Source organism: Sciurus carolinensis, chromosome 13 (genome assembly GCF_902686445.1).
Source record: "Sciurus carolinensis chromosome 13, mSciCar1.2, whole genome shotgun sequence".
NCBI classification, from domain to species: Eukaryota; Metazoa; Chordata; class Mammalia; order Rodentia; family Sciuridae; genus Sciurus; species Sciurus carolinensis.
In genome coordinates, this window is record NC_062225.1 from 20,555,411 (window position 1) to 20,583,355 (window position 27,945).

The following is a 27,945-nucleotide window of genomic DNA, read 5'->3' on the forward strand; positions in this document are numbered from 1 at the left end:
TCATGCGTCATAGCCAACGATGCCACGCTTGCCTATGATCTCTCCGATATAAACCACATCCAACTTCAGTGGCCACCAAACCATTACACACAGCTTCCTCAACTGTGAGCTGTTTGAAGCTACCAGTTTGAGCCCTATTGACTTTTTTTTTTTAATAGCTGTAGAGATCTCAGCAGGGGGTGGAGGAATGAGCTCAGCCTAGCATAATGCTAAAATGTGACCAATCAGGGCTTCCAGGAAGTTCCAGCAGTATTCACCAGTGCCGGGGCCTTCTCTGCCAGGTAACGCACAAACTGGGCCATGGTTCTAGGGTAGAAGGTCCGTTACCCCAAAAGGTTGGCTGAATGTCACCCCCCTGTATATCTTCTTCTATGAAGTGTCTGCTCAGTTCCTAAGTCCATTTATTGACTGGTTATTTGTAGTTTTGGTGTTAAGTTTTTTGAGTCCTGTATAAATTCTGGAGGTTGGTGTTCTATCTGAAGTGCATGTGGTAAAGATTTTCTCTCCCACTCTGTAGCCTCCCTTCTGTTCTTGTTTCACCTCCTACCTGCTATGTCATCTTGAGACAACTGCTTTTCTTATCTGAACCTGAGTTGCCTTATCTCTAAGATAGGGGCAATAATAGACTTTCCCTATGGGATTCTTGAGATAGGCTGACAGGACCTGGCAGAGAAGTACATGTTCACTTAACAGTAGGTCCCTCAGGTGTGCTAACCAAAGGGTTTTGGATTTCTTGGTATTGCTATTAAACATTTTCAGGGTCTCAAGAACAATTCCTAAGCAGGATAGTTTCTACCAATAAGGTTTTCTTGTTCATCTTCCTCTTCTTTTCATCATTTAATTTTTCTGTCTAGGAGAATGCTTTTCTTAATGGTAATAAAAATTTGCACCCAACTGTATTTTTAATGTTTCCAGTATTAGCAAAGCATGGGCTGTCTGGCCCTACAGTTCCTTATTCTGCCCTTCCAGCCCACTGAGGGGAAGAGGATGTGATCATGCGATTGCCAGCAAAAGGGAAATTGTGAAAGAGACCTCACTGTGAAAAGGACAACCCACAACCGCCTGGGGTCTCAGAGAAGGGTGAGCTTCTGAGAGCACTTGTCAGAGAGGAGAACCGTCTGTCCTTCTGTCCATCGGCATGGAACCAAAGCAGATCAGAGAAGGCTACCTTGTGAAGAGGGTAAGTAGAAGCTCCATTCACAAGTCTGTCACTGGAAACAGGTTAGGGGGAGAATGGTGTCCGACTTTGAACTCTACGCAATTCCTTTTGGGAATGTTTTCTGCTGGACCTGTTGGGTTAAAACAGGAGCTCACTGCAGCATGTAGAACGTTGGGTTGGAGGAGTCCACACGTATTATACTGCCTTCTGTCTCTTAAAGGGAAATTGACCCAGCTCAGGCTTTAGCACAGTTTAATCTTATGGATCTGAGAATTCCAGACTGCAGGATCAGGAAAGTGGGGACTACGTTCACTCCCTCACAATTTAGAACACCCTTTTTAAGAGCCACACATGTGCATCCCGATGAAAGAGCCAAACTCTTCTATTGCAGAGGTCACTTGGGCAGATTGTTCCTTTTTCTTTTTTTTTAATATAAATCCACCTTCAGGGTTTGGTTTTTTTTTGGGGGGGGGTGATTAGAAATAAATTGGAAAATGATATAATCATGATAGCTTAATTTGGGGGCATCCTCTTAAAACTGATGCATAAAAAAACCCTTATCTTTTAAAAATTACATTGAAATCTCTTTACTCACAACTCTTAGTGAATTTGTATAATAGGCCCTCAAGATGGTAGAAGCATAATTTTAAAGAGTAGGAAATAGAGACCTAGTGTACTCATCTCGTGGTGTGGGCTCAGGAACATTAAATTTTGTTAATGCTGTTGGTCTTTCTTCTGATGCTGGCTGGGTGTGTTCTGAGTTGATGTGAAAAGCCCCTATGTTGAATTCACACATGGGACTTGTTGGCATCCTGTGGGCAACACCTATACACACAAGCATGCTCAACTAACCCACGTGAACCCAGCATTTCAGAAGTGAACCGAATTTCAGTACATCCCTTCCAGTACCATTCAGTTTAGTTGAATGAACATCCAACATGACTCTGTTTTAGGCCATCCCTTTGTTTCACAGTTTTAGCCTAAAATGGTCTACCTCTTTTTTTTAAAGACTATTTTTTAAACTATATTTTTTAGTTGTGGGTGGATACAATACCTTTATTTTATTTTTATGGGGTGCTGAGGATCGAACCCAGTGCCTCATGCATGCTATGCGAGTGTTCTATTTCTAAGAGAACTGAACAGCATGCATTACTGCCTAGTCCCATTCTGATTTTGTGCTGAAAGGGACCTTGTTCAGCTGGCCTCACTCCCTCAATGGCACAAGAGGAGACTGAGATCCAAGTCACAGGGGTGTGACAGAGTTGGGACCAGAAACACTCTAACTCTGGCACTGACTCATGGCACTGAGCTCTGTTTAGAAACCCAGGATTTTTGCAGAGCAAATTTAATCTAAGTCAGTGTTTGTAATGTATTTGCGTTGGTGAATTATGAGTTGATGCTGGAGGATAAAAGTGCCCCTGGCTGATATTCTCTCTGGCTAATTGTACAGAAGGATCCCAAATTTGAAACATCCTTTGGAAAAGACACAGGTTCACACCCAGAGGTGTATGTAGTTTTCTTATGATAGGCACCGGTGCTTGCTCTGAAAACCCATAATAATCAACGTTGACTGATTTGCCTGATGCACTCGGGCTTTTTGAGAAAAGCAAGTGAATGGAAACATTTTCTGCAAGGTTTTGTTTTTCAAAACAATTTAAGATATCTCCCAATGAAATTTGCTGTTATAAAGTTTGCATGCTTGTATTTTAAATTCTTTCAATTACAAAATATAGAAGATTAAATCTGCAATAAGTGAGGTTGTTTCACCAGAAAAGGAAGAAAATGGAGGGTTATGAAGCATATGAACTTAGATTAATAAATAACTTAATTAGTGAGAATCATTCTCTCAGATTATGGCTCGTAGATACCCATTAGAAAAGTGCCTGCAGAAAAACATAGTAAAATTTCACACTGATATTTCCACAGTTTATATCTTCAAATGTTTATGTTTTCAATTTACATCTTCCCTACTTTTTGTATTTTTATTAGGGACCACTTGAAGATTCTCTATATTAATTCTGTAATTTGGCATTTTGTTTCTGTTTTAAAAACTTATTTTCAGGGCCTCATACTTGGTAGGCAAATGCTCTACCACCAAGCTATATCTCCAGTCCTCTAATTTGACTTTTTTGGGGGTTGGGACGCTTTACCACTGAGCTACAACCCCTGTCCCCCATTTTTTTTGTACGAAGGGGTGCCTACCCACTGAATCACGTCCCCCAGTCCTTTTTCAAACTTCCTTTTTTTTAAATTTTGAGTCAGGACCTCGCTAAGTTGCTGAGACTGGCTTTGAACATGTGATCCTCCTACCTCAGCCTCCTGACGCTGGGATTATAGACATGTGCCACCTCATCTGCCCTGCTCCCCAGCCCTTTCTGATCTTATTTTGAGACAGGGTCTCACTAAGTTGCCCAGACTGGCCTTGAATTTGGGATCCTCCTGTCTCAGCCTCCTGCATATCTGGGATTATGGTTATGTTCCACCATACCTGGCTAATTTGACATTTTAAAGAAAACTCTGGTTCAGAAATGTTCCCTTTGTCAGTTGTGGAACTAAACCTGAAGCCAGACTTTCCAATAAGGTGCAAAAGTTCTTAACTTCTTTAGGGGTTAAGTTTTTTTCAGTTATTTCATATGTGGATTAAAAAACTGTTTCAGGAATCTAATACATAGCAGGTACCACATAAGTGACTATAGTCATTAGTATCAGCACCAGTATGCAATATAGTGAGGCCTCTCTAAGAAGCTAATAGGAATATGTGCTGTTTCCTGGGTTGGTGACCAAGTTAATCATGAAGAAAGAGCCATGAAAATCTTTCTCTGATGACTGTTTCTCTGAGCCTTGACCAGGTCTATTTGTGTGAAAACATGATAAGCAGCAATAGTTGAATCTCCCTGCTTTCATCTTTTTGTCTTATGCAGTTTAATATACCTGGGTAGTAATAAAGGACAACTTTTTCTTAGATCCTGTTTTATGAAATAATTTTATTGAAGAGATGATATTTAGGTGGAAAAAATATAACATTCCTGCTCACACAGGAATTTTATCAACTTAGAAATCTTGGTCTTGACAGTCAATGGGCTAGTAGCCACAAAACATTTCTGTTTTTCTTCTTTTGAGAGGTGACATTTCACAATTTATGTTTCCTCTTTGGCCTCTTAACATCTTAAAGGAAGATAATGGTTAACGGGAAAGAAAGCACATTTTCCTATCTTTTCATTCCAAACACCCAGATCTCCTTGCCTCAAAGTCTTGTCACTTCTGCTATTTCTTTTCCAAATAGCGTTTAGACCCAACTAGTTAGCAGCTCGCTGGTATATAAATGCAACCTCAATCAGTCTTTACCACCCTGTGATCCCCATCTTACAGTTGAGAAAATTGAGGCTCAAGGAGAATAAGTGACGTGTTTCCCTATGGAGCAGTTGGTTGGAGGATGACCTGGGATTCAGACTCAGGATCATGCAGTGTTCTGAAAGGCAGGCTACTCAAGCCAGCAAAAGGGAGGTCAGATGAACTTGGCAGAATCAGAGTGGGGCCTGGACAAATGATATTGTGGGCAAGACTGGGTTTAGTAACCTTGGCCTCCTTTTCTCTCTGATTAGGGGGTTATTTTGCATGTTTTTGAATCTTACTTCTGAATTGAAAATGTCCATATGCATAGCTTTAAAAAAGAGAAAGGAGCAAATAAATACAATAAATAAACTAGACTCCTCCAAGTCATTTCCCTCATTGCAGGAGGTTTATGGAGCAGGCCATGGGTTCCATGACAACCATTCCAGCAACCATTAGGTACAACAGGACTGACTCGGTGGCTTTGGGACTTGGATGTCCTGTGAGACTGAGAAAGCGCTGGAATTAGGGAAGTGGGAAAGAGGAGGATATGGGACTTAGGCAGGAAAGAAAAGACTGCAACAAAGTGTGGCAGAGAGGAATAGTCCAGGGCAAAAGAGAGAGCAGGAGAATCTTGGGTCCTCGTCCGGAATTCTTCCTACAGCTGCTTTGTCTTCTGGACAGGATGAAACATCCCAAGAGATCTGCATCCATTGCTTCGCCATCATGGTGACACATGTGGTGTCTGCCAGGCAGCAGGGACAGTTCTAAGTATTTAGTGCATTCATACATTCCGGTGACATACTTAGAACAACCCTGCACAATAGGTACAATTATCCTTACTTTACAGATAAGGAAGTTGAGGTACAGAAAGGCAGGGGGCCTCACCCAAGATCCGCAGATCAAAGTGGCACATCTGGTTTGGAACCTGGTAGTGTGGCCTCAGTTTCGAGAAGAGTTGAGTTTAATCACTTTCCATTTGACCCTCTTGGGTTCATATTGCAGTAACTTTCTTTTCCAAAGCGCTCTTTGCTGTGATAGGTGGGACTCAGAAGAACCTCAAGCCAGAATAATTCCACTGTTGTCTATAAAATTCTACTTGTTCCACACCCCCGCCACCAGTCCTGGAGATTGAACCCAGGGGATGAGTCACATCCCTTGTCCTTTTTATTTTTTTAAAACAGGGTCTTGCCAAGTTGCTGAGGCTGGCCTCAAATTTGTCACCTTCCTGCCTCAGCCTCCTGAGTCTCTGGGATTACAGGCACACACTACTGTGCCTGGATACATAAACTGCATTCTTACCTGTTTATATGGTGACCATTTTCAAGCCTGTGCTCCCAACTAGTTATGGTGCTAAGTCCTTTATCATCTCCTTTATCCTTTCCAATGGGAAGTAGCTAATTTGTTATCGTCATTTTACAGATGAAGAGACTAATGAAAAATTAAGTAATTTGCCCAGGGTCATAGAGCCACTTGAGATGTGAGCTCAGATTTGTTAGAATCCTGAAATCAGGTTGTTAAGCACTCCATAACCTTTTCTGTAGTACTTGTATTTCTTACTTAATATGTTTTTCTTAAGAAATTGTTCAACTTGGAAGAATTTATTTGTGTAAAAAACATACACTGAATAGACCAGTTCCCTTGTCTTTAAATAATTTAGAGAGGCACAAAATGACCATTTGTTTGGGATGTTATACAGACAGAAAGCTAGATGTCATGATTTATGATGCAACAGAAATAAAGGTTTAATTTGAGCAGCAGCAATTTAAAATGACATGTCCCAGGGGTATGGGAAAACAGGTGACAGCAATTCACAGTTCTGTTTCAGTATGGGATTTTGATCATCTAATTTTTTCATCGTATGTAAATTTCCTTGGAACTCCAGCCATACGTCAGTCTATGAAAAGAGAAGTTTGAGGGAAAGAGGAAGTAAAAGAGGTGTCTTCACTCTGTTGGAAGGGTCTAAACACAAAAATTCAATTGCCCCAACTGTCAGCCACAGGTTGTGACTTTTTTTTTTTTTTCTTCCCCCATTGCTGGGGATCAAACTTAGGGCTTCATACATGCTGGGCTAGTGCTCCAGCACTGAGCTCTAGCTCCCTCCCTTATTTTATGTAGAGACAGGATTTTGCTCAATTGCCGAGGCTTCCTTGAACCGCCTGAGTAACTGGGATCACAGGCACACAACACCTCTCAGAGTTGTAGTTTCTTTCAGTGGAGCTGGACATACACAGGAAGCCATGCTCAAATTTGTGCATTTGTCACAATGAATTAGATGTTACTCTCCCCTGTTAAATTATGAACTGAGAGCAGGGACTGGATCTTGTTCATTTTATACCCACAATACCAGGTTGCATCGGAGCATAGACACTCTTTTATCTTTTGTTGGGTGAACTTGAAAGAAATTTGCCTAAAATAGACTTACAGAGACCAAGGAATCAGGGTTCAATATTATAGCAACATTTTTTTTCGGGGGGAGGTACCAGGAATTGAATTCAGGGACACTCAACTACAGAGTCATATCCTCAGCCCTATTTTGTGTTTTATTTAGAGACAGGGTCTCATTGAGTTGCGTAGTGCCTTGCCATTGCTGAGGCTGGCTTTTGAACATAACAATCCTCCTGCCTCAGGCTCCCGAGCTGCTGGGATTACAGGCATGTGCCCCTGTGCCTTTTTAAGTATTAAAAAAAATAATTTCAGACAGGATATTCATTTTTAGATGATGGTGTAAAATATACTTCTAACACTTGTTATTTTTTGACTTGCTGGTAAGCACCAATGGTTGGCAGGGTTAATATGGAAATAGAAAAATAAAAGGGAAGTAGGGATAGCAGGCTTTTGGGGACAAATGTGTAGAAAAGGGTAGAAAAGGATGTTAAATGTTGAATTAAATCTCTCCTCTGTGGCCTGCCTCTCTTTTATTTTTCTATTAACAAGCATCTTGAATATTTATTTTGTCAAGGAACTCACTAATTTTTTCCTTTGAGTTATACAGAAAATTGTTTTCTGAAAATTTCATTCAGTTGGACTCTAGAACAATGCAAATGTTTCACACCTTTAAAGACAATTCTCATCTGCTCTGCCTGTTCCTTTTGGGGCTAAACATAGACAGTTCCTTCAGCAATCCCCCAAGAGAGAAGGTGCCATTTTGGCATTCTCTTTTGAACCGGCTCCAGTTTTATCTCAACCCAGTATAGTTCCCTTAGCACCTGACAAATATAGAATTATAGGGAATAGGTAGTATTTAAAGAGTGCTCACTGTGTGTCAGATACTGATTTCAGCAATTTACATGGATTGTTTCATTTAACCTTCCAACAACCCTAAGACATAGACATTATTATTACCCCCATTTGCCAGATGGAGAAACTTGCTTAAAAGTCACACTGCTAGAAAGTGCTGGGGTTGGGATTTGAGCTGGAGTCATCCAGTTCCAGGGCCCCTGGTCACTTCCTGCAATGCCCGCTTAAAGTTAGAATGTCACTTCCGTTTTAGATCCTACGCTATTTATACAGCCCACGATGAATGTAGTTTATTTGTTTTGACAGTCCACATCTATGCTGAGTCATAGAGCTTTTCCCCACTCAAATGCCCATTTCCCCGAATCTCATAGAGATTTAAAAAAATTTAGATGGTCCTAAATTCTTTTGCTCGGTCAGACTATAATCACACTACCAGGTTTGCTCCTGGGTGAACACCAAGAAGGTTGAGGTGAGATAGGGAAAAATATAAGAATGGCCAAGAAGATCTATTGTCAGGTTACCAGAGTGAAATATTGGCAAATTCCATCATCCTAATCTAACTCACTACTATCAGACCTGGAAGAGAGTTTAAGCTTTGTAAGTGGCCAATATCTCTTGTTTTTCGAAGTATTAGGTTCCTTATTTTGCATAATGATCCCAAATCCCAAATGGCACATCCTCCTGGAAGTTTGCTGACAGTCCCTAAAGCTACATTTGAATAAGGAAAGCACAAACTCACTCTGGATGCTTTAATTGTCTGCTGAGGGATGCAGGACTGACTTCTACCAATCTATCCCAAATCCAAGGCCAAAAGTCCTGAGTGGTTGTGGCAGATATTATCTTAGATAGGCCTAAAGTTGAATATTACATTTTATATTTGAAAGGATTTTAGCAGTCATCTGATTCAAACTCTACTCTGAAACTCTGTGAATACATCTTTCTTATTTTAGTCATTTTAATTTTTATTGAACAGATTTGTCTATATATTTCTATAAAATTATATTCCAAATTTTAACATATAGTAATGGCAAATGTTAAATGTATTTACTAACTATCCCCAATTTAAAAAAATTTCCAACCTATAGAAAAATGGGAAAACTACTACATTATCCATATACCTTTTACCTGGATTCATCCACTGGTAATGGGAGGGATGCATTTGCTTTTTCTTTCCCTATCCCCATATTTCTCTACAAATATGCCCATGTATAATTTTAATTATAATTATATATTATACATTATAATAATGTATAATTATGTATAATTATAAATTATACATTTATAATGTAAATGTCAAGACATTTGAGAGTAATTTGCAAACATCATGCAAACTCACCCCACTACCTTCACACATATCTAGTAAGAACAAGGACATTCTCCTATACAATCTCCGATGTAATCTTGGATGCCATTATTGCACCCAAGAAATTTAACCCCTGACACAATGCTGTTACAACTAATATAACTTTTTACATTCAAACAACCCCATATGACTCAATAATATACACAACTGCTTTTAAAAAGTTCACTATTCAATCATGCGTTGTGTGTTGCAGGAATATGCTATTTCTCCAGGGATCAAATGAGAAAGGTAACTAAGGTAGAATACTTCTCTTCCATATAATCACCCTGGCCAGATATGGTAGCACTGGCCTATAATCCCAAAGAATTGGGAGGTTGAGGCAGGAAGATCACAAGTTCAAAATCAACCTGGGCAACTTAGTGAGATCAGATCCTGTCTCAAAATAAAACATTAAAAGTGCTGTGTATGAAGGTCAGTAGTATAGCCCCTGGGTTCAATCCCCAGCATCATATAAAAAGCAACCTGAACAGGACCATGTTACTATAATCATTGTGTATTTTCTCCTTGGAGTTAACTCTCAGACCTGTATACAGCTAAACAGAAGGACAGTGCTTTTTAACTTGAAAGAAAACATATATACAATAAAGCATGTAAATTATGTCATAATTTTTTATGTATATATCATGTACATTATGCCCAGATCAAGAGGAAGACATTGACAGTATCCCATAAGAATCATTGCTCTCCTTCCAACTCTATACTCCCATCATAGTTTACCATTAGTGTAACTTCTCATTAATTATGCCTATTCTTGAACTTCACATAAATGGAATCACACTCAAGTACATTTTTTGGCTCTTTTTTTTTCCACTTCATATAACATCTATGAAATTGATCTGTGGTGTTGCAAGTATTAGTGGTTAATTTTTTAAAATCACTAAGTTGTATTCTGTTATATGAATTTACTGTATTAATAATAAATTTATGTGTTTTGCACTGCACAATTTACTTATCCATTTTCCTGTTGATGGGTATTTGAGTTATTCTCCATTTTTGGCTATTATGAATGACGGTGCTATGAATGCTATGAATAATCTAGTATGTCACCTTTTTGGCAATATGCACCATTTCTCTAAGATCTGTGACCAGGTGTGGAATTGCTGGTGCAAAGGGCATGTTAACATGTTAACATTAGCTTTAGGATAAACTTTGACAATTTTTGCTATTCTCTATCTTTATAAATGTTAGATACTCTAGTGGGTGTGTACAGGTATCTCATTGTGGTTTGAATCCATGTTTCCCTGATAAATAATGATGGTGAACACTTTTTCATGAGATTTTCAGGTATCTTTTTTGATTACATGACTGTTTATCACTTTTGGCCCATGTAAAAATTGTTTGTACCTTTCTTATTGATTTTAAGAAGTTCTTTATGTTCTGGATATGAATCTAAGATGTAAAACAGGAAGGGATTTGATTAAAATTATTTAATGTGTTGGTATAGTGTCTGACCTTGTCCATTTTTTGAAACGGGAAATAATGTAGTGTTACTCTGGATTAATTATGCCTGGGCAAAAGAGTGATAGTGTATTTTAGTTGAAAAAAAAAAGCAAACTCTTTTAGAACCCAAAACAAAGGAAATGTTTGGACAAGGATTAGTGATAGTTTCACAAAAATTTATCTTCTTTGCATAAATAGTCTTCCTTTTGGGCAACTAGACCTTTATATAGAGGCCCTTTGTGTTTGAGATAAGCAGCAGGATCTGCTGGGAGCTGGATGATAATTCTAATTTGTGGTAGTCATGACAGGGTGACATTGTGGGTCAAGGAATAGAGGAAAAGAAATTTACTTTATTCCTTTTCCAAAGCTCTCCCCCAAATTAAACCAGAAAAAAAGAAATGTCCTTAGTCTAGTCAGAATGGTTAATTTGTTGCTAAAGGAGCAGTTGACATTACTCCAAACTGAAACTTTGTTAAGTATTGATTTTCCTAAGAACCACATTGACACCCATAGCATCGCTCATATTATAGACCAATTTGCAAGTGATTTTCATACAACCTAGCCATGCCTGCATACAGGCTGTTGTCTGAGTTTCTTTTTGACAACCATATTCAGATAAAATCTGATTGAACCAAGGGCTGGAAGCTCTGCAGCATGCACAGCATCGTAGAGGCTCCATGCTCATGGTGGACACAGCTATTGTATCATGACATTTTTCCATTTTGTCCAGAGTCAGGCATCCGCTGCTATTAAGTTTAAGCTAGCACTCAAGATAGAAGCTACTTACCATCCTTGAGTTGAATTAAGCACAATCATTGGGGTTGGGAGCAGAAAATAAACCATAGAAAGTCAGCCTGGAAAGCACAAGAAGGAGAGCGGAGATACAAATTGATTGTACTTGCTTGGTCATGGCCCATGAGGGGCTTATGGGCTGATTTTTTATATATATGTATATATATGGTATCTTAGTTAAAAAACAATGTTAACAAAATGAAAGTTCCCTTCTCCAATGAAGGCTGCTTTCCTGAGCAACCTGATCATACAAATATGGATCGCCTCCCTCTATATTGACCAAAGCTGAACTATTTATTAAGTCTTGCATGTTTCTGTAGAATCATTTCAGAAAACATCATTATACTTTGTTTCTATTCTTGCATTAATCATTTCTTTATATCTTCCTCATTTATCTTAAATATTCTTTATCACCTAATTTGATTTTAAATTATAACCATTCATGCCACAAATTATTTATTGAAGACCTGGCAATATTCAGAGGAAGGTTCTTGACCTCCTGAAACACATAATTTGGTGGCAATTTATAGTTGACAGAGTGTTTTATACACTTTATGTATAAAATGTACATATGAATACATATATACATTTGTATGCACAATATATACATTGTATAACTCATGTATAGACATAAACATATATGCATGTTCATATATATATATATATTATCCATTATGTAAACCTACTTAATACTTAATAATATGATATAAACTAGAACTATTATCTTCTTTTTAAAAAAAACACTTGTAGTTCAGAAATTAAACTTTCCCCTTGGACACTGTAGAACTAATAAACTGTCAACTAATAAACAGATCAAATGCAGGTTTGAGGTTTGACTCCAAGTTATCCTGTATTTTCAAGCACCCTAAATACACACATGCCATATGATAATCTAGGAGGCATGCAAGTCCAGGGATGACCCCAAACCTTATTCTACCAGAAAAGAAACCAAAGAGGTGACTCGTTTGACTCACAAGTATATCCGTGAGGAGGCTTCAGCTTTCCCATTCACTATTGCACCTGGCTTAATGTTCCAGTGCCTTTCTCACTCACAAGGTGATAGTGATATGGGTTCATTACCATTGAGAGAGGCTGAAAGAGCAGCTGTTTATTGTGCTAAAACTCAAAGCATGGATGGCATACAAATATGGCCATCTTTTAAGGTATTTAATAATACAACCTCCTGTTTATAACCATTGTTGAACTTGAAATGTCCTGTTCACATTATTTCCTTTAATATGTGCTACAGTCCTCTGAGGTAGTCATTGTCATCCCAATTTTTGTACTGGGAACTGAAGCTCAGAAATGTTGAGTAGCAAGGATACAGCACAGCTTGAGTTTCACAGGTTGTCTGAAATTCAGCAATTGCGGCAGCACGAGCTGGCCTTTCAAGTGAAGGCAGAATTGGGGTGGGACCAGATGTTATTTACAACCATCTTCAGTGAATCAGATCAGGTGGCCTGAAGAGCATATTTTGAAAAGCACTAGGAAAATCGCTTCCTATATTTTGACTCTGGAACATTAGACTCTATAATTCTGATAAACACCCCAGGAATTAAAATTTTCTAAAAATTAAAAAACCTTTCAACAAAATACCAGTGATATCATTTTTCTATTTTTTTCTCTTCTCAAAATAGGCAGTTAAAAGCTTAAAAATACATGAAGACAAAGAAATATGAACTATGCTCAAAACTGTTTTCAAGGAGCTCTACCTGTCTCAGCCCTTTCTGTTATCATTACAGGGGAGCATGTTTAACACCTGGAAAGCCATGTGGGTTGTATTGTTAGAAGATGGAATTGAATTCTACAAGAAGAAAAGTGACAACAGCCCCAAAGGAATGATCCCCCTGAAAGGAAGCACCCTGACTAGCTCTTGTCAGGCCTTTGCCAAGAGGATGGTGAGTTGACATCATGAGCCACAACAAACCTGTGACAGGCACTGACCTTTAAGTCCCTGCACAGCCTGCAGTGTAGGCAGTGCACCCTGGACCAGCCTTTCTCACTACCACCTACACTTCACCCATGGCATTTGGTTCTCTCTTGACCAGAACAGGTTTGGGTCAAGTGTTCTCTTCATGATGTGGTCATTTCTCATGGGATGTGTTTTGATTTTCAGCTTGTGTTTAAGATTACTACAACCAAGCAGCAGGACCACTTCTTCCAGGCAAGCTTCCTGGAGGAGAGAGATGCTTGGGTCAGAGACATCAAGAGAGCCATTAAATGCATTGAAGGAGGCCAGAAGTTTGCGAGGAAATCCACAAGGCGGTCCATTCGTCTGCCAGAAACCATCGACTTAGGGTGATTTTCTGAGTTTGCTTCTCTCTACCCTTCCTTTTCCCCCCTGCCCTCTGAGAGGAAGAACACAGCAGATCCTCTTCCAAGGCTGGCTTGGCCACCTCTGAAGTCTGTATCCACTTTGCCAAGTGGTACCGGTACTTGGTAGACCTAGTTGTTTACCTGGGTCTGAAGAATTGATCATGGCCCATCCAAAGCCTAGGAGCTGAGGCAAGGAAGCTAATGGAATAGAAAAGTATAATTTCCCTCATATTGTGTGGACTTGTGTGTGTGTGTGTGTGTGTGTGTGAGAGAGAGAGAGAGAGAGAGAGAGAATGAATGACTCATCATTTCCTTTAGGAAGTATCCATAATAAGTTACTAGTCTTGAAAGAAAACATCAGGATCACTAGGGGGCAGGGATTATGTATACAAGCAAGTGAGTTTTCAAGTTCAAATTCATGCATTCATTCTCACAGTCAGGAAGAGCCAGCCAGGGTGAACACCCATCCTGGATGGAAGTCATTTATTCCCTGCCCTGGTTTAATAGCCTGTGATGACTGGTTAGCTTGGAATTGCAAGTGATAGTTATCACTTAAAGGGGTCAGAGACCAATAGGTAAATCTAGCTCCTGGCAGGGATTGTGAATGGAGTTCTTTCCTGCATATTTCGTATCTTCTATGAGCACAGGAATCTTTTTTCTTTCCGGTAGTTTTGCTTTTCAATTGAGCATACTCTGAAACAGGAGCCCTGTTGGGAAGAATCCCAGGATGGTTGTTTAATACATTCAACAAGAGTTCTGTTTACAAGGAATGGTTGAGAGATGGGACACATCTACGAGGGGACACAGATACATGATCAACACAAGACTCCTATCACAGGAGTAATGTTTGTGCATGGAGCTTAGTGAGACTCAGCAGCTTCCCTCACCATGGGAGCTTTTGATAAAGATCCAAGAGGAGACACCTGGTCCAGCTGCAGCTGCTGGTTGGGGACATCAGGTGATCACATTCCTGATCAGTGATGTCAGAGCTAAGAGGGAATGATGCTCAAACTACAGAGAGCCACAAGTACAAGAAAGTGGCCTGTTTTGTGTCTCAGAATTTATCTGATAAGGCTATTTTTGGTTTATTTATTATTCCAAGGACAAGACAAGTGAGAACTTCTACTTTGCCTTATCTCATCATTTTTAGAATAAGAAATAAGTTTAGTGGAAATGTTTGCTTTCTTGGAAGTAAATAGCTACAAGATGGTCTCCTGAAGATCTTTAAAGAATTGGGGGACTGTTAGTCAGTTTTCCATTACTGTGAGAGATACCTGAGATGATCAATTTAGGAAGAGAAAAGGTTTGTTTTGGTTCATGGTTTGGAGGTTTCAGTCTTTGGTCACTTGGACCCATTTTGCTTTTAGGCCTTTGATGGTGGTGGTACCTCAGGCAGGAATAAATAGTATAGCAAAACCATTCACCTCATGATTGGGTTGTGAAAGAGAGAAAGTCTGAGGTACCACAGTCCCTTTCAAGGGCACATCCCCAATGACTGAAAAGTCTCTCACTAGGCTCCACCTCTTAAAGTTTCCCCCACCTCTCAGTAGGGATAAGCTGGGGCTAAGCCTTTAACACATGGGTCTTTGGGGGAAATTCCAGGGATCTTAAAAATCTGGAATGTGAATGGAAAACTGGGGCTGGGAACCTTTAGTCTTTGTTACCTAACTCAGGGCAACTTTCCATCTTAGGCACCAGGAGTTAAAAAAAAAAAAAAAAAAAAAAAAAGCTTAATGAATTTAAGAGACAATATGTATCTTTCTAGAGCATTTTGCTAAATGCTCTGTGGGCAACAGAATTATAAATATATGACTATTTCCCTTTAATTACTTATGGTCTGGTGGAGAGATAGGTTCAGGGGCTACTCAAAGTGTCGAGGGAAGCTTGTGCTTATGGCCAACCTCTCTAGAGTGGCACTCCCAGAGAGAACCCACTCTTCTGAAATGCTCCCTACTCATCATCTATTTTGATCTCTCTGCAGTGCCTTGTATTTGTCCATGAAAGACACTGAAACAGGAATAAAAGAGCTGAATCTAGAGAAGGACAAGAAGGTTTTTAACCACTGCTTCACAGGTAAAATGATGTGCATGCCTGAAATGGGGTGGCAGGGGAGGGAATAGGGAGTTTTCCCTCTGCTGTCCCTCTGCTGTATGTGTCTGGTGGGGCTGAGGACATGGGGAATGAGCAGCATCACCGAATGCAGAGTGATGGACATGAGAATTGACTTTATCCCAAGGGGAAACAGAAAGAAGGGTAGAAAAAACTTTTGTTCAGGAAAACATCTCAAAAGTTCTAGCTGTATCAATTAAAGGATCTTTCCCTCCAATAAATGGCATCATATGATTGTTAGCAATATATACTCAGTTAAATAAGATGCACAGCTTATTATGATGATCAGGGTTGGAGAAATATAATGTCAGAGTTAAGTGGTAATATTAGGATGTCAGAGGCTGCACAGGGAAGGACATTATCTGTTATGAGCTTAGGTAGTTTGGTGTAGTGGCTAAAACATGTTTGTTGGAATCAGACTGCCTCAGTTCAAATCCTGGCCCTTCAACTTACGAGCTATAAAAGCTCAGGCCAATAACTTGGCCTCTCTGTGCCTCACTATTGCTGTGTATAAAATGGGAATTTCATAGTCTATGTACTTTATAGGCTTCCTGTTCTGTGTGTAGAACAGTGCTGACACCGTTAGGCACTGTGCTAGGTGGGGCAAGCACTCGAGTGGCTATTATGACTGAAGAGGTCACATGTCTGCCTAACAACAGTTCCCTGAGTTCAGAAAGAAAAAGACCTCAGAGAGTTGTTGGTGTAAACAGGAGGTGGAACCTAAATTTGACCCTGAAATGTGGGTATTTTTCATGGGGAGGATGTCTGATGAGGAGGCTAGGCAGAGGATGGTGAGGACACAGTTATTGGGCAGAAATGCACAATATGTGTCTAAGAAAAGAAATTGACCAGCCTGGTAGGGCAGATATTTCATTAAGGGAAGCAAAATAAGATGTATAGTTTTGGTCTAGGTTTATCAGATACCAGGTGTGGTTTACTTATGGTGACAAGAGGTGTCAAAGGAAGTAAATTCAGAGAAAATACAAGAGATATCAAATCTGAGATGTAAGTTCAACAGATCATCCATGACGGTGGTCCAGATCAGGGTCAGGAAGGTAAAGGGGAAGAGTGTGAACTGTAGTATCAGGAGAGTTATTCCATAGGAATGAGCCTCAGGAAGTTCAGGCAGCAGCCCGGTAGCATCCAATAAGTAAAGGATGAGATTTGGCGAGGGAAAATGATAAGGGCAAGGCAGGGACCTGATTCTGCGGAACTGAGGTCAGGTCTACAGAGCCTCCGGCAAAGGCAAAAGGAAGAGGTTCCAATGTAGATCTGGTCACAAGTTCCAATCCAGACTCACTTCTTGTGTCTATGTGCTCCTAAGTCCCAGGGTATTGGGCTACCACTTCTTACGTCCTTTCCATTGAAGGTCAAGGTGGGTTCTAGAAATTTCCATGGGTAAAGGCTGCATGGGAGTCAGGTAGTCTCAGTTGGGAGATGAAGACTGAGCCAGAGACTGGGATCCAGGCAGTGCTGATGTGTGATGGAGGACCTTGAATATCATGTGAAGGGAGACTAGACTGAGCTTGTCTTTCGGGCTTCAGCTGAACAAGCATAAAATGTGAAGGCCCAGCGTTGGGCAATCTAGGTCTAAGGACACTCAAACTCTCTGAGTCTAAATTTTCAAATAAGATCTGTAATTACTGCCCTACCTCTTTTACAGGGTCACTGTAGGAATCAAAAGCAGAGATTCAGTATTAATTAGTTTATCCTTAGAGAAAAAGAAAAAATGAGCAAAACCTTCTCATATCTGAAATCCACAGAAGGCTTCCTAATCAAAAGCTCTCACTGCTGTTGCAAGGGTGGCACACTCCACTACCCTTGCTTGGATGACCCAGGCCTGGCAGGGTTCTGTGGGCTCTGTCATTGGCATCTGTTATGGATACGACACTTCCTTTGAGCCTGTTAATAATCTAACCTTAGGTCAATTTCATTTTATTCCCCTTGTTATTCTTGAGGTGAAAATTTGATTAAATGACCTCTTGCGGGACCCGCAAGATCCCATGATCAACTTTAATTTAGGACACACGTCCCATCATGTTATTTGCAGCTTAAAAACTTGCAAAGGCCCCTCAGGCCAAATTCTTAAAGCGCCATCAAAGTTCTTCCCACCCATCTTGCACCTTCCTCCTCCTCTGGTCTCCTGTTGCCTGTCTCACCAACTCCGCCCCCTGCCCCGCACCCCCACTGCAGGGGCTGCTGTATGCTTGTGAATCGCTTCACACTGCTGCCCCCTCAGCCTATGCTGGATCCTCTCAGCCCTGTATCACATGCTTGCAAAACCTACTTCTTTTTTTAGGTCTCAGCCCAGTGTCACTTTCTCTATGAATATTTTTCCTGACAGTGCATGGCAGTCCCCACCTTCCCCTGCGTCTTCCACACCTTCGATGTGACCCAGTAGTTCCACAGTGTTGACTTGCTGGGTGCCTGTTCCAATACTTCTCACACATCTCTCTCTTTTAGATCCTCTAGGTGAATCTGCCCAAAACCCATCAGAGTACCTATTAGGTGCTCAATCAACGATACTAAATGGACTAAATGAGCAGGCTAGGAAAAAAATGATTTCTTTGAAGCAGGTGTTGCTTCTTAAGTTGCATGTAGATGCGTTAAAAAGTCTTTTTACCTGATTCTTTTTGTATTTGGGTATCTATCCACTGATTTTGTTTTTTCCTTCTTGGACTAGCAGGGAAAATGAGACAAATTGGACACTTGGGTGTTCTGGAGCCAGTGCAAGGGTGATGGTCAGCGACTTGCTCTTTGAGAAGGAGGTTAATGTTGCCTCTCTTGGTCCTTTCCAGGTAGCTGTGTCATCGACTGGCTGGTATCGAACAACTCTGTTCGGAATCGCCAGGAAGGCCTCATGATTGCCTCGTCACTGCTCAATGAAGGCTATCTGCAGCCTGCTGGAGACCTGTCCAAGAACGCAGTGGATGGAACTGCTGAGAACCCTTTCCTGGACAACCCAGATGCCTTCTACTACTTTGTAAGTGAGAAAATCTACCCATTTATTCTTCCGCTGTGGGGCCTGCCCAGGGCAGAGTCTCTGTTGATTTCGGTTCTTGCCACATATGCAAAAGAAAGTGCCCAGCCCTACAAAAAACTGTTAACTGGGGTGAGTGGAGGGCAAGGTCAGCCAGGGAGAAAAAGGAACTACTCAAAGCCCCCAAGCCATGCAACCTTGAGGCTCAGGGAGCTTCTACTACCCCAGCAAGTCCCAGACTTGACAGCTGTTCACACCCTGTCTAAGTGAATCAGTTTAAAGGAAATGATGGATTACTTGAATAGTTTTCTTTAAACTGACTTTTTAAACTTTACTATTTTCATTCTTAGCAATAATTTACTTTTAAGAGTTTCTTAGGCCCTACTACACAGCAAGCCCTTTCCTAGACAAAGGAGATGAGCAGTCCAAAAGAAAAGAAAATGCAGCAGAAATGCATAAAAATCACAGAGCTGGTTGTATTTTTTTCAAATATACATTAAAATAGGTGACTCTTCCTACAAAATATATCTATGCATGTCACTTCCTACACCTTGTGTACTACCCACACATAGTCTGTTTATTACAGGTTGGGAAACACTGTATTACACAATGGGGACCTAACCTCAGGCCACGTGATAATCTGACAACAGTGGATTTCTGGGGGGATTTTTGCAGTTTTGTTTCTAATTTGGATTAGAATAAAGAAGCTAGGAAGTTACTTAAGAGAACCGTCCTTCTTACAAAAATGAATTGAACATCCCAAATAGAGTTTCATTTCACTTTGGAGGAAGTTCCTCTGTCATTTTTTTTTCTTCAAACTTTTTATCTATTGATAGCTCTTTAAATGCAGGATCCTAAAAATACCCATCACAGTGACTCTTCCCCTATAATTCATCACTTGTTCATAACTGAGCAAGTCCCAATTCCATCTTGACCTGAGGGGCTGGTACTGGACCCTTGCCCTTGGTATTCTCAAAGTAGGAGAAGGGGTTGAGTGATAAAGGTCCTGAGGGAGATGGTGTTGTAAAGTGACTTAATGTCAGTCACCCTGGTTTCATGAATGTGACTGTGAGGTTCCAGGAAAATGAAGGCTTCAGAGACAGATATATGCAAGGTGAGAAAGATTGAGCTAGACTTAGACTGTAGCTTGGGGAATCTTAGAAAATGAAAGGATGTTGTCAAGATCACATTTAAATGGAGATGAGAAAGGAATGGCATCTAGAAGCAAGAGAATGGAGGAGAGGAGACTAGTTAACCAAGAACAACCTCTATAGTGTAGACAGGGATATGCCCAGAAGCTGGAAGGAAAAGGAGGAGCCTGTTCCACTGGCTGGAAGGGAGAGGGAGGTGGGGGTGGTACACAGAGCAATATGCCTAAGACTGGGGAAGTCAACCTGCTGTCTGGTTTCCCAATAGCCGGACAGTGGGTTCTTCTGCGAAGAGAATTCCAGTGACGACGACGTGATTCTGAAGGAAGAATTCAGAGGGGTGGTTATCAAGCAGGGATGTTTACTGAAGCAGGTGAGTGGTCACCCTATTTTCTCTTAGCCTTTCTCCCTTATAGGTTCCCCCCCTCTTTTTCCCTAAATGATGAAATGGCATTTAGTTTATCTGACCAATATTCAACCAGAAAATGAAACCCAGAGAAAATAAAAGTGAGAGGATTAGCTAAGTTGAAGATCCAAGTGGTTGGGAAGGCAGAGTCAGGCAGGGTACAAGATGGCCCTAGAATAGAAAAAGGCCTCCTTTATCAATATCACAGGGAGGAAAAAGTTTTAAGGAAATATTTCCCCAGTAGGAGATGGATGGTCAAAAATTGGTTTAGGAATATGTACCTGAGTGTGGATTAAACATGATAGGGATGACTAGCAAACATGTATATTTTCTTTAATTCCTTTACCTAACCTTTGATAGGTACAATTTAGATTTAGCTAGCCCCGTTGATACACAAATTTGAATCCTCTGGGGAGCTGTAAAAACTATGCCCCAGGCACATTAAATAAGTCTGGATATTTTGTAGCTCCCAAGTGATTCTGACATGCAGCCAGTGCTGAGAACCACTGAGCTAGCCTTTTTTTTTTCCTTAAAAGATCATTTATTCTATTCTCAAAATACAACTATTTAAACTGTCATTCTTATAAACTTCCTTTCCACTTAGAGAAAACAGAAATCTGTGTGCATTCAGGGTATTTGGTTCTTTTACACTATTCTTTCTTCTAAATTGTTTTTGGTGGGGGATAGTAGGGGAAAAGTAAAAACCTCTTCTATTCGAATTGACACTTTCCTTTATGGTTTCCAACCTCTTAGCTCAGTTGTTAGTAACTGTGGTTCATGTCAGAATCACTTGAGGGAATTTAAAACTTTTTTTTCTATTAGTATAACAAAAAGTAAACTACTTTTATATTCATTGCTGGGAGTTAGCCAAAGCTAACCTACCCACCAAACTTGTCATGAAGAAGGAACTTGTGTTCCACACTTCAGAGGTAGGAAATAGCTTTGTCCAACCGCAGGACTTTGTCCCACTTCCACCTCAGAGGAAATAATTCTACTTTGCAAATGGAGCAAATTTAAGGATGAATGGTCATAGATTAGATTCAGCAAAATTCCTTCTTATATAATTTCTTCTGTTAAAACAATGAATAAAATATCTAGTTGTTTAAGTCTCAACCAGGTTCTTTGACGGGGAAGGATGATGCATTACACATTTGTCTTGTTTCTACTGTGAAGTTCAGTATCCTTCTTAGTCCATGATTGGCAATAAACCCTTGTGAAAGAAATTAAATTGAATATAATTAGATGATTTTGACAGTTCAGCAACAATTCTTGGAAAGCTCAGGCATGTATACATTTCTTAAAATCCCTCAGGAAACACTTCTTATATGAAAGATGACCTGACACCCCCAATTACAGTAAACTTCAAAATTGCCACTCTGTGATGTCAGTGAAGACTTCCAGGGAATGTGGTGACTGGTCAGGGAGGTTGGTTTCATCTTCCTCTTTCCTGTTACCTTCCTCTTCCTGCAGCTCATGTCCTGGTGGTCACTCAGTAATTGCATAAGACAGCGTGACATGAGTGTGTGCAGCTGAAGAGGAAATGGTGTGGGGTGGCAACTGTAGCGTTCGTATCTCTAGCTAAGGCCAAGAGTAGGAATCCATACTTTTAAAAGCTGCTGCAATGCAGATGCCAATTATGATATAGTGGACAGAAATATTTCCTGCCCTTCCATGTGACTCTGTAGGGTTCCTGGCTCCATCCTTCAGGCAAGTAGAAGATTCTTTGGAAATGAGCTTTTTGACCAAATTCTTGGCCATAAAACTTAGACTCCTTCTTGAAAGTTCCATTTAAATTCCTCTGACCTGATTTTATGAAGGAGGCTCTGTTTGCTAAAACCACACATGATACATTGTTTTCTAGATAAGCACAATAAAAAATATTGGAAAATTATGTATGCCTGTTGATAATGTGGTACTTTGGAATATTCTTCATTTAGGTAGAGAGTATGTTATCTTCTAATCTAAGATCATTTTAGCCTTCTGGGGTTATTGAAATCATTTGAAATTTCTGTGGAAAAAAAATCACAGAATCAGATTTACTGTGATTGTTAAGCTTGCTCTTCCATGGCCATTGCAAACAGAGATGGAGTGGTTTCTGTGTGCCAGACACTGTGCTGGGCACAGAGGAACAAAGAGAACATTCCTGTCCTCAAAACTCACAGTCTAGATGATACCAAGGATTTAGTTCTACTGAGAAAGGTCAAGTCTTATTCTACTTTCTTTTTCTTTTTTTTCTTATTCTATTTTCATTATGTCTATTACAGACAAGTTCATTTCCATGGCGTTTGCTGCTACCTAAAGTTAGTGTCTAATAATTTTATGCCTGGGTTATTGCAACCATTCCCTAATTACCTCTTTTTTACTTTATTTTCTTCCTCCTGGCTTTCCTTTATTCTAACTAGCCGGTCCATTCTGCATCTTGTCACCATTTCGATTTTCCCAAAATGCAATTGTAATCTTTTCTCTGCTCAAAAGTCTCAGTAATAATCTCCCATCTTCCTTCTCTAAAGTCATTTTATTTTGACTGAGGTCTGTGGCTTTTCTGCCTTGCCTCTGCTACTCCTCATGCACCCTGTGTCTTAGCTGGACTGGTCTCATTCGTTGACCTCTGCTCCTGCCCTATGCATCTACACCTGTTTTTGTGTTGTCAATAATCTTTCCACCCATCTAAATCCTGTGTGTCCTACATAGACAAGTCCAGGCCTTTATGAGACTTTGCTTGACATCCCAAACCCATAATTACTTATTCCTCACTTCATTCCTTTTAAATCCATTATCTATACCAATTATTTGATTTGGACTTTGTTATTTATATTTCCACACAGTTCATACTCTTTGAAGAGCAGGACCACATCTTAAAGTACTTCAGATCCCTTGCATGGCCTAACATAGTACACAGTACACAGCATGGCTTTACATGATACTGAAGCTGCAAGCCAAGTTTGGAAATAATTTAATTCATCCATTTAATATAATAACATCAAATTATTTATTGGCCTCAATGCTATCTTCCTGAGAATGTTCTGGGTCAGGGCCTGGTTCTCCTAAAGTTCATGTTTCATCTTCTTTTTTTTTTTTTTTTTTTTTTGCCTATTCAGAAAAGACTTATTACCTAGGCACTGGGCACACAGAGTGACACGAGGAACTTACCATTTCTTTTCTTATGTTCCTGGATTTAGGGGCATAGGAGGAAAAATTGGAAAGTGAGGAAGTTTGTTCTGCGAGAAGACCCTGCCTACCTGCACTACTATGACCCTGCTGGGGTGAGATTCTGTGGTCAATAAACCCATTCAAATGGAAACCTCCACGACATCATAGGCTGGGCTTCTCATTCTCTGCACTGCTGATATTTCCATTTTCTCTTCACCCTCCCACTTCTTTTGCTCCCATCCCTCTTTACCTTTTTCTCCTATCTTCCTTTACTTTTCCTACCAACTCTTACTGCAATGATCTGAATCCCTTTGAGGCCAATATAAACTGAGGGATGGGATAATAATATCACTATATTTTATTTTATTTGGTTACCTCAATGTAATTTTTTGTTTACTCTAATCTAATATTTTCAGGGAAACACAATCAACCCAACACTCTGCCACAAACTCTTCCAGGTCAACTTGGATGAGTGCATTATTTAAGACCTGCAATTCAGGCGGTTGATTGTTGAAAAGGGTTTTTTCCTCAATAAAAGAGTCAACTCTGGAGAGTAAAGACCCATGTCAGGGTTGAGTCCTTGATCTCTGTTATGGTGCAGGGTTCTTTGAGCTGCTCCTGGGAGGGTTATACTACTGTGTCAGGTGCTGTAAACATGCATCTTTGCTTTAGTGGGCAGGGGGATCTCAGCATCTCCACTTCTTCTGCCACTTTCCTCCAGATCTGAAGTCTAGTTTGACTTGCATCTTTTCATGCGACCTCCCTAACTCCATTGAAGTGGAGAATGGATGATCTGGAAGGGAATTCCTTTAAGCTCCTTCTGCTCCTATTTATTTTGATGTCCTGATGCTTACCAGAGTGGGTCTGTGAGATTTTCACAACATTAGGATAAGGTGTGTCCATACACTGTACTTTGGAAACATGATGAACAACTCTCTCCTCTAGGGGGAAGATCCCTTGGGAGCGGTTCACTTGAGAGGCTGTGTGGTGACTTCAGTGGAGAGCAGCCCAGATGGTAAGAATGAATTTCTGTGAGAGATGTGTCTGCTTAGACTCTCTTCCTACACCTGCACATCTGGTGCTAACGTAATCAATTGATCAATCAGGCATAAGCATGCATGAACTTACTGTCTGAAAATCTTGGAGAAACCAAGAGCTATTCTCTTCCATGAGCTGCCCCTGCTCTCCAGGCCTTGGGGAACTGGAGTGGCTTTGTGGATGTCTCAAGTAAGTCCTTGAGCAATGCTGAGAAAATCTATCACTTCCAAATTGGCTTAGATGGAGAGCTTGTTAGCTCCTGACACCATGATATTCCTTAAAGGAAATCTTTTACTTATCCAGGCCAGGATATTCCCAACAAAAAAAGGAGCATTTATACAACCACGAGTGTGGTGAGTGGAAGGGGCACTGGATTACTGTTAGGTCTGTGCTACTCAGTTGGCCACATGACCCTCAGTGAACCAACCCGCTATGCTGAATCCTTCGTCTCAAAATGAGGGACACTAGATGACCTCTGGTCCCTTCCAGGTTACAAGCTTATGATTGACACATGGATAATTATGTGGCTGTGCATTGACTTCTGAGGTGCAGAGGACAAGTGGAATCACTGGGAGATGTGGTTTGGACAGTCCAACTCTGGTTTTATTTTGTCATTTGGGGTTTATGGTATTATAGAGGTGGCAGGAAAACCACATCCACAAAAGTCCATATTTTCACTCTCCTAGGACTGCCCTCCCACTGCCACCTAGAACAATGCTTTAGTTTTGGAGGGGGTCATGTGGCTTTTTGATTTGAGATGGATGTTTTAAGTGGCTCTAACTTAGCCCTTGACAAAAATCACTTCAAACTATTTGTTCAGTACTGGTGGTAGGTTTGTGTTTTTTTTTTTTTTTCATATGAGTGTATAAATGAACATATATGTGTATGCATATATTCAAATATATGTGAATATGCATACATATATATATATATGTGTATATACATGAGACCATCAGCGCTTCATTTATATTATAAGCAGAAAAAAGGTACTCATTAGATACTATTAGAAGTTACTCATTAAACACTATTGGAATGCAAAGGTGAAAATTTTAATTTATTTACAACCTGTGAAAGAAAATGTTTCTCCTTGAATATTTTACTTGTTTCTTACAATATACACATATACATATGATCATACTATGTACCCATCTGCATGAATACAACATACATACTTATGCATAAATATACAGTATCATACAGTGTTTATATATTGGAAAAGCACATCCTTTCCTCAGAATTTTTTTTTTTTTTGCAGTGCTGGGGATTGCACCCAGGGCCCTGTGCTTGCAAGGCAAGCGCTTTACCAACTGAGCTACCTCCCCAGCCCTCAGAATTTTTAAAAAGCAAGCGTTTCATGGCCCGTGTGCAGGAGGGCAGGCCAGGTGACTTCCTGGTGCCCATGTGTGCTACCATTTTTTCTCTCTTCACTAGGCAGGAAGAGTGATGAAGAGAACCTTTTTGAGATCATCACGGCTGATGAAGTTCATTATTTCTTGCAAGCGGCCACCCCCAAGGAGCGCACAGAGTGGATCAAAGCCATCCAGGTGGCCTCACGGACTGGGAAATGAAGACACATCTGCAGGTCCTCATGCCTTCCAGAGAGAAGCCCATGGATGAGCTTGGTCCAGGATCTGTCCACTCCTGTGACGATTCTGCTGGAAAGGGCCCAGGGGTGGGAAGTTTTTGCCTGAATGTAACTAGTCATGTGCTGCATGATGTTCACCTGCACTGCCTCTCTCCCTGCAGACTCTGTCCCACTCCATGTCCCCCCAGACATAGGACAAACTGTGTGTCCTGGGTAGGCTGTTAAACCTTTCCAGGTCTCAGGGCCTCTTCAGAAAAATGAAGGAGGTGAACTAAGGTCTCTGAAATCCTCCCTAGCTTAAAAAACCAAACCAAACCAAACCAAATCAATAACATCAAAAAAGCAATGCTCTGTGATTCTAATCCTCCTGAAAGTGAGAGTACCTCTAGATATCCTGCTGGTGTCCTTCCTGGGCCAAGTCTTGGCCTCTGGTGGTCTTAAGATGAGCCAGAACCTGACAGCCCTTCCCTTTGAAATTGTTGCCCATCTGTACTGAGAGGACTAGGTGCAGACCTCTTCATTTTCTTTAGCCACTTTGCACTGGTTTTTTCCCATGAGAACATGTCACAAAATGAAGGAGAGCACGCTTCTTTCTTCCCTCCCTTCCCCAACACTTCCTGAGAGAAGTGGTGCTTTTAGAATTAAGTCTTATATTGCTTTTACCATTGGGAGGTTTTCTCTTCTGAGAGAAAGCCCTGAGGAGGCCAGGAGCAGCTGAGGGTCCTTTCCAGGCCCTGAGGCTGCGGGTCTATCCTACCCCCACTTGAGTCTGATGTGAGCAAGGTCTCGCCGTGTTCCTTTCTGGAGTTTTTCTCTACCATTTATTGTAATTAGAGGGGCCCAGATCTATGAATTTCTTTTGAGGTTTAGGGTCCGGGTAAGTCATATGGGTTCCCTGCATGTGTGAGGCCTGAGCAGCAGCCTGGTTAATGTGTCCCCGTCTGTGGAGAGTGGAGAAGCTGGAGCCCAGACCAGCTGATTAGATGATGGCTTATACAAAGGCAGCTCTGAAAGGACTCAGACCCTCAGAGCTTGTGGTGGTGGCTGTCACCATTGTGCAGTGCCTTCAGTTCTTCGGTTCATGATGGCTGTGCCTGAGCCTTTGCACGCATGGTAGCTGCTCTGACGTGGACTCTGAGGGCTTCATGGCCCTGTCATTAGCCAGAATGATCTGATCTAGGTTAAAAGGAAAACAGATTTAGGTTTTCATCCTGACATCTAACTAGTCAACCTTCTCCCAAATTGAGAAAGACAGCACCTGTACAACCAGGTATGTGTGTGAAGGTGTAGTGTGTAGTTTTCCAAATCTAGGTTTTTAATTTTATGGCCCCAGTAAGGAAAGGCAAGTAGAAAATCCTTCATGATATGATAAACTCTTCAATTCCCCTGCCTCGTCCACAAGGTTGTGCGCCCGCTCCCAGATTGTTTTATCGACGGCCCAGAGGAGAAGGGCTGTCTTTTTTTCTGATTCTTTAGCACACTGTCTTCATAAAATATGCACAATAGATTTTCTACTTTCAGTGTTAAAAATATTTATTGATATGGTGTCAGCATTATGTTTGGAAATAAACACGACTGGGTGTATTGTCGTTTTGGTGTGATGACTGTTTTGCCTCTCATTAATCATTTTCCTTTTCTACGACTCATTTTTGTTTACTGAGTAATAATAACACCACCTTTTAGCTCTAAAATCATTTACATGGTTTTATGGTTTTCAAACAAACTGTCAATCTATTGTTTTGGCAAGAATAGACCAAAACTAAAGATAGGGCATAGAGAACAGGAAAACAGGTGGGCAGACTATCACTGATTTTTGACATATACCGCCTTGATTATAATGTTCAGGCAAGCAAAAGGATTTATTAAGGGTGCAGAAAACTATTTACATT

At 40.6% G+C, this 27,945-nt stretch overlaps 1 protein-coding gene and 1 pseudogene across 1 annotated transcript; one reads left to right on the forward strand and one right to left on the reverse strand.

Moving 5' to 3' along the window:
* LOC124963565 (ATP synthase subunit g, mitochondrial-like) lies at nucleotides 1–302 on the reverse strand (annotated as a pseudogene).
* Plek (pleckstrin) lies at nucleotides 205–27,645 on the forward strand. Its single transcript, XM_047523155.1, has 10 exons — nucleotides 205–281; nucleotides 970–1,180; nucleotides 13,067–13,222; nucleotides 13,441–13,622; nucleotides 15,622–15,713; nucleotides 18,548–18,732; nucleotides 20,146–20,250; nucleotides 23,463–23,546; nucleotides 24,379–24,448; nucleotides 25,903–27,645. Exons 2-10 carry the CDS (start codon nucleotides 1,139–1,141, stop codon nucleotides 26,037–26,039), a joined length of 1,053 nt encoding a protein of 350 aa, XP_047379111.1. The 5' UTR covers nucleotides 205–281; nucleotides 970–1,138; the 3' UTR covers nucleotides 26,040–27,645.
* The last annotated feature ends 300 nt before the right edge of the window (nucleotides 27,646–27,945 follow it).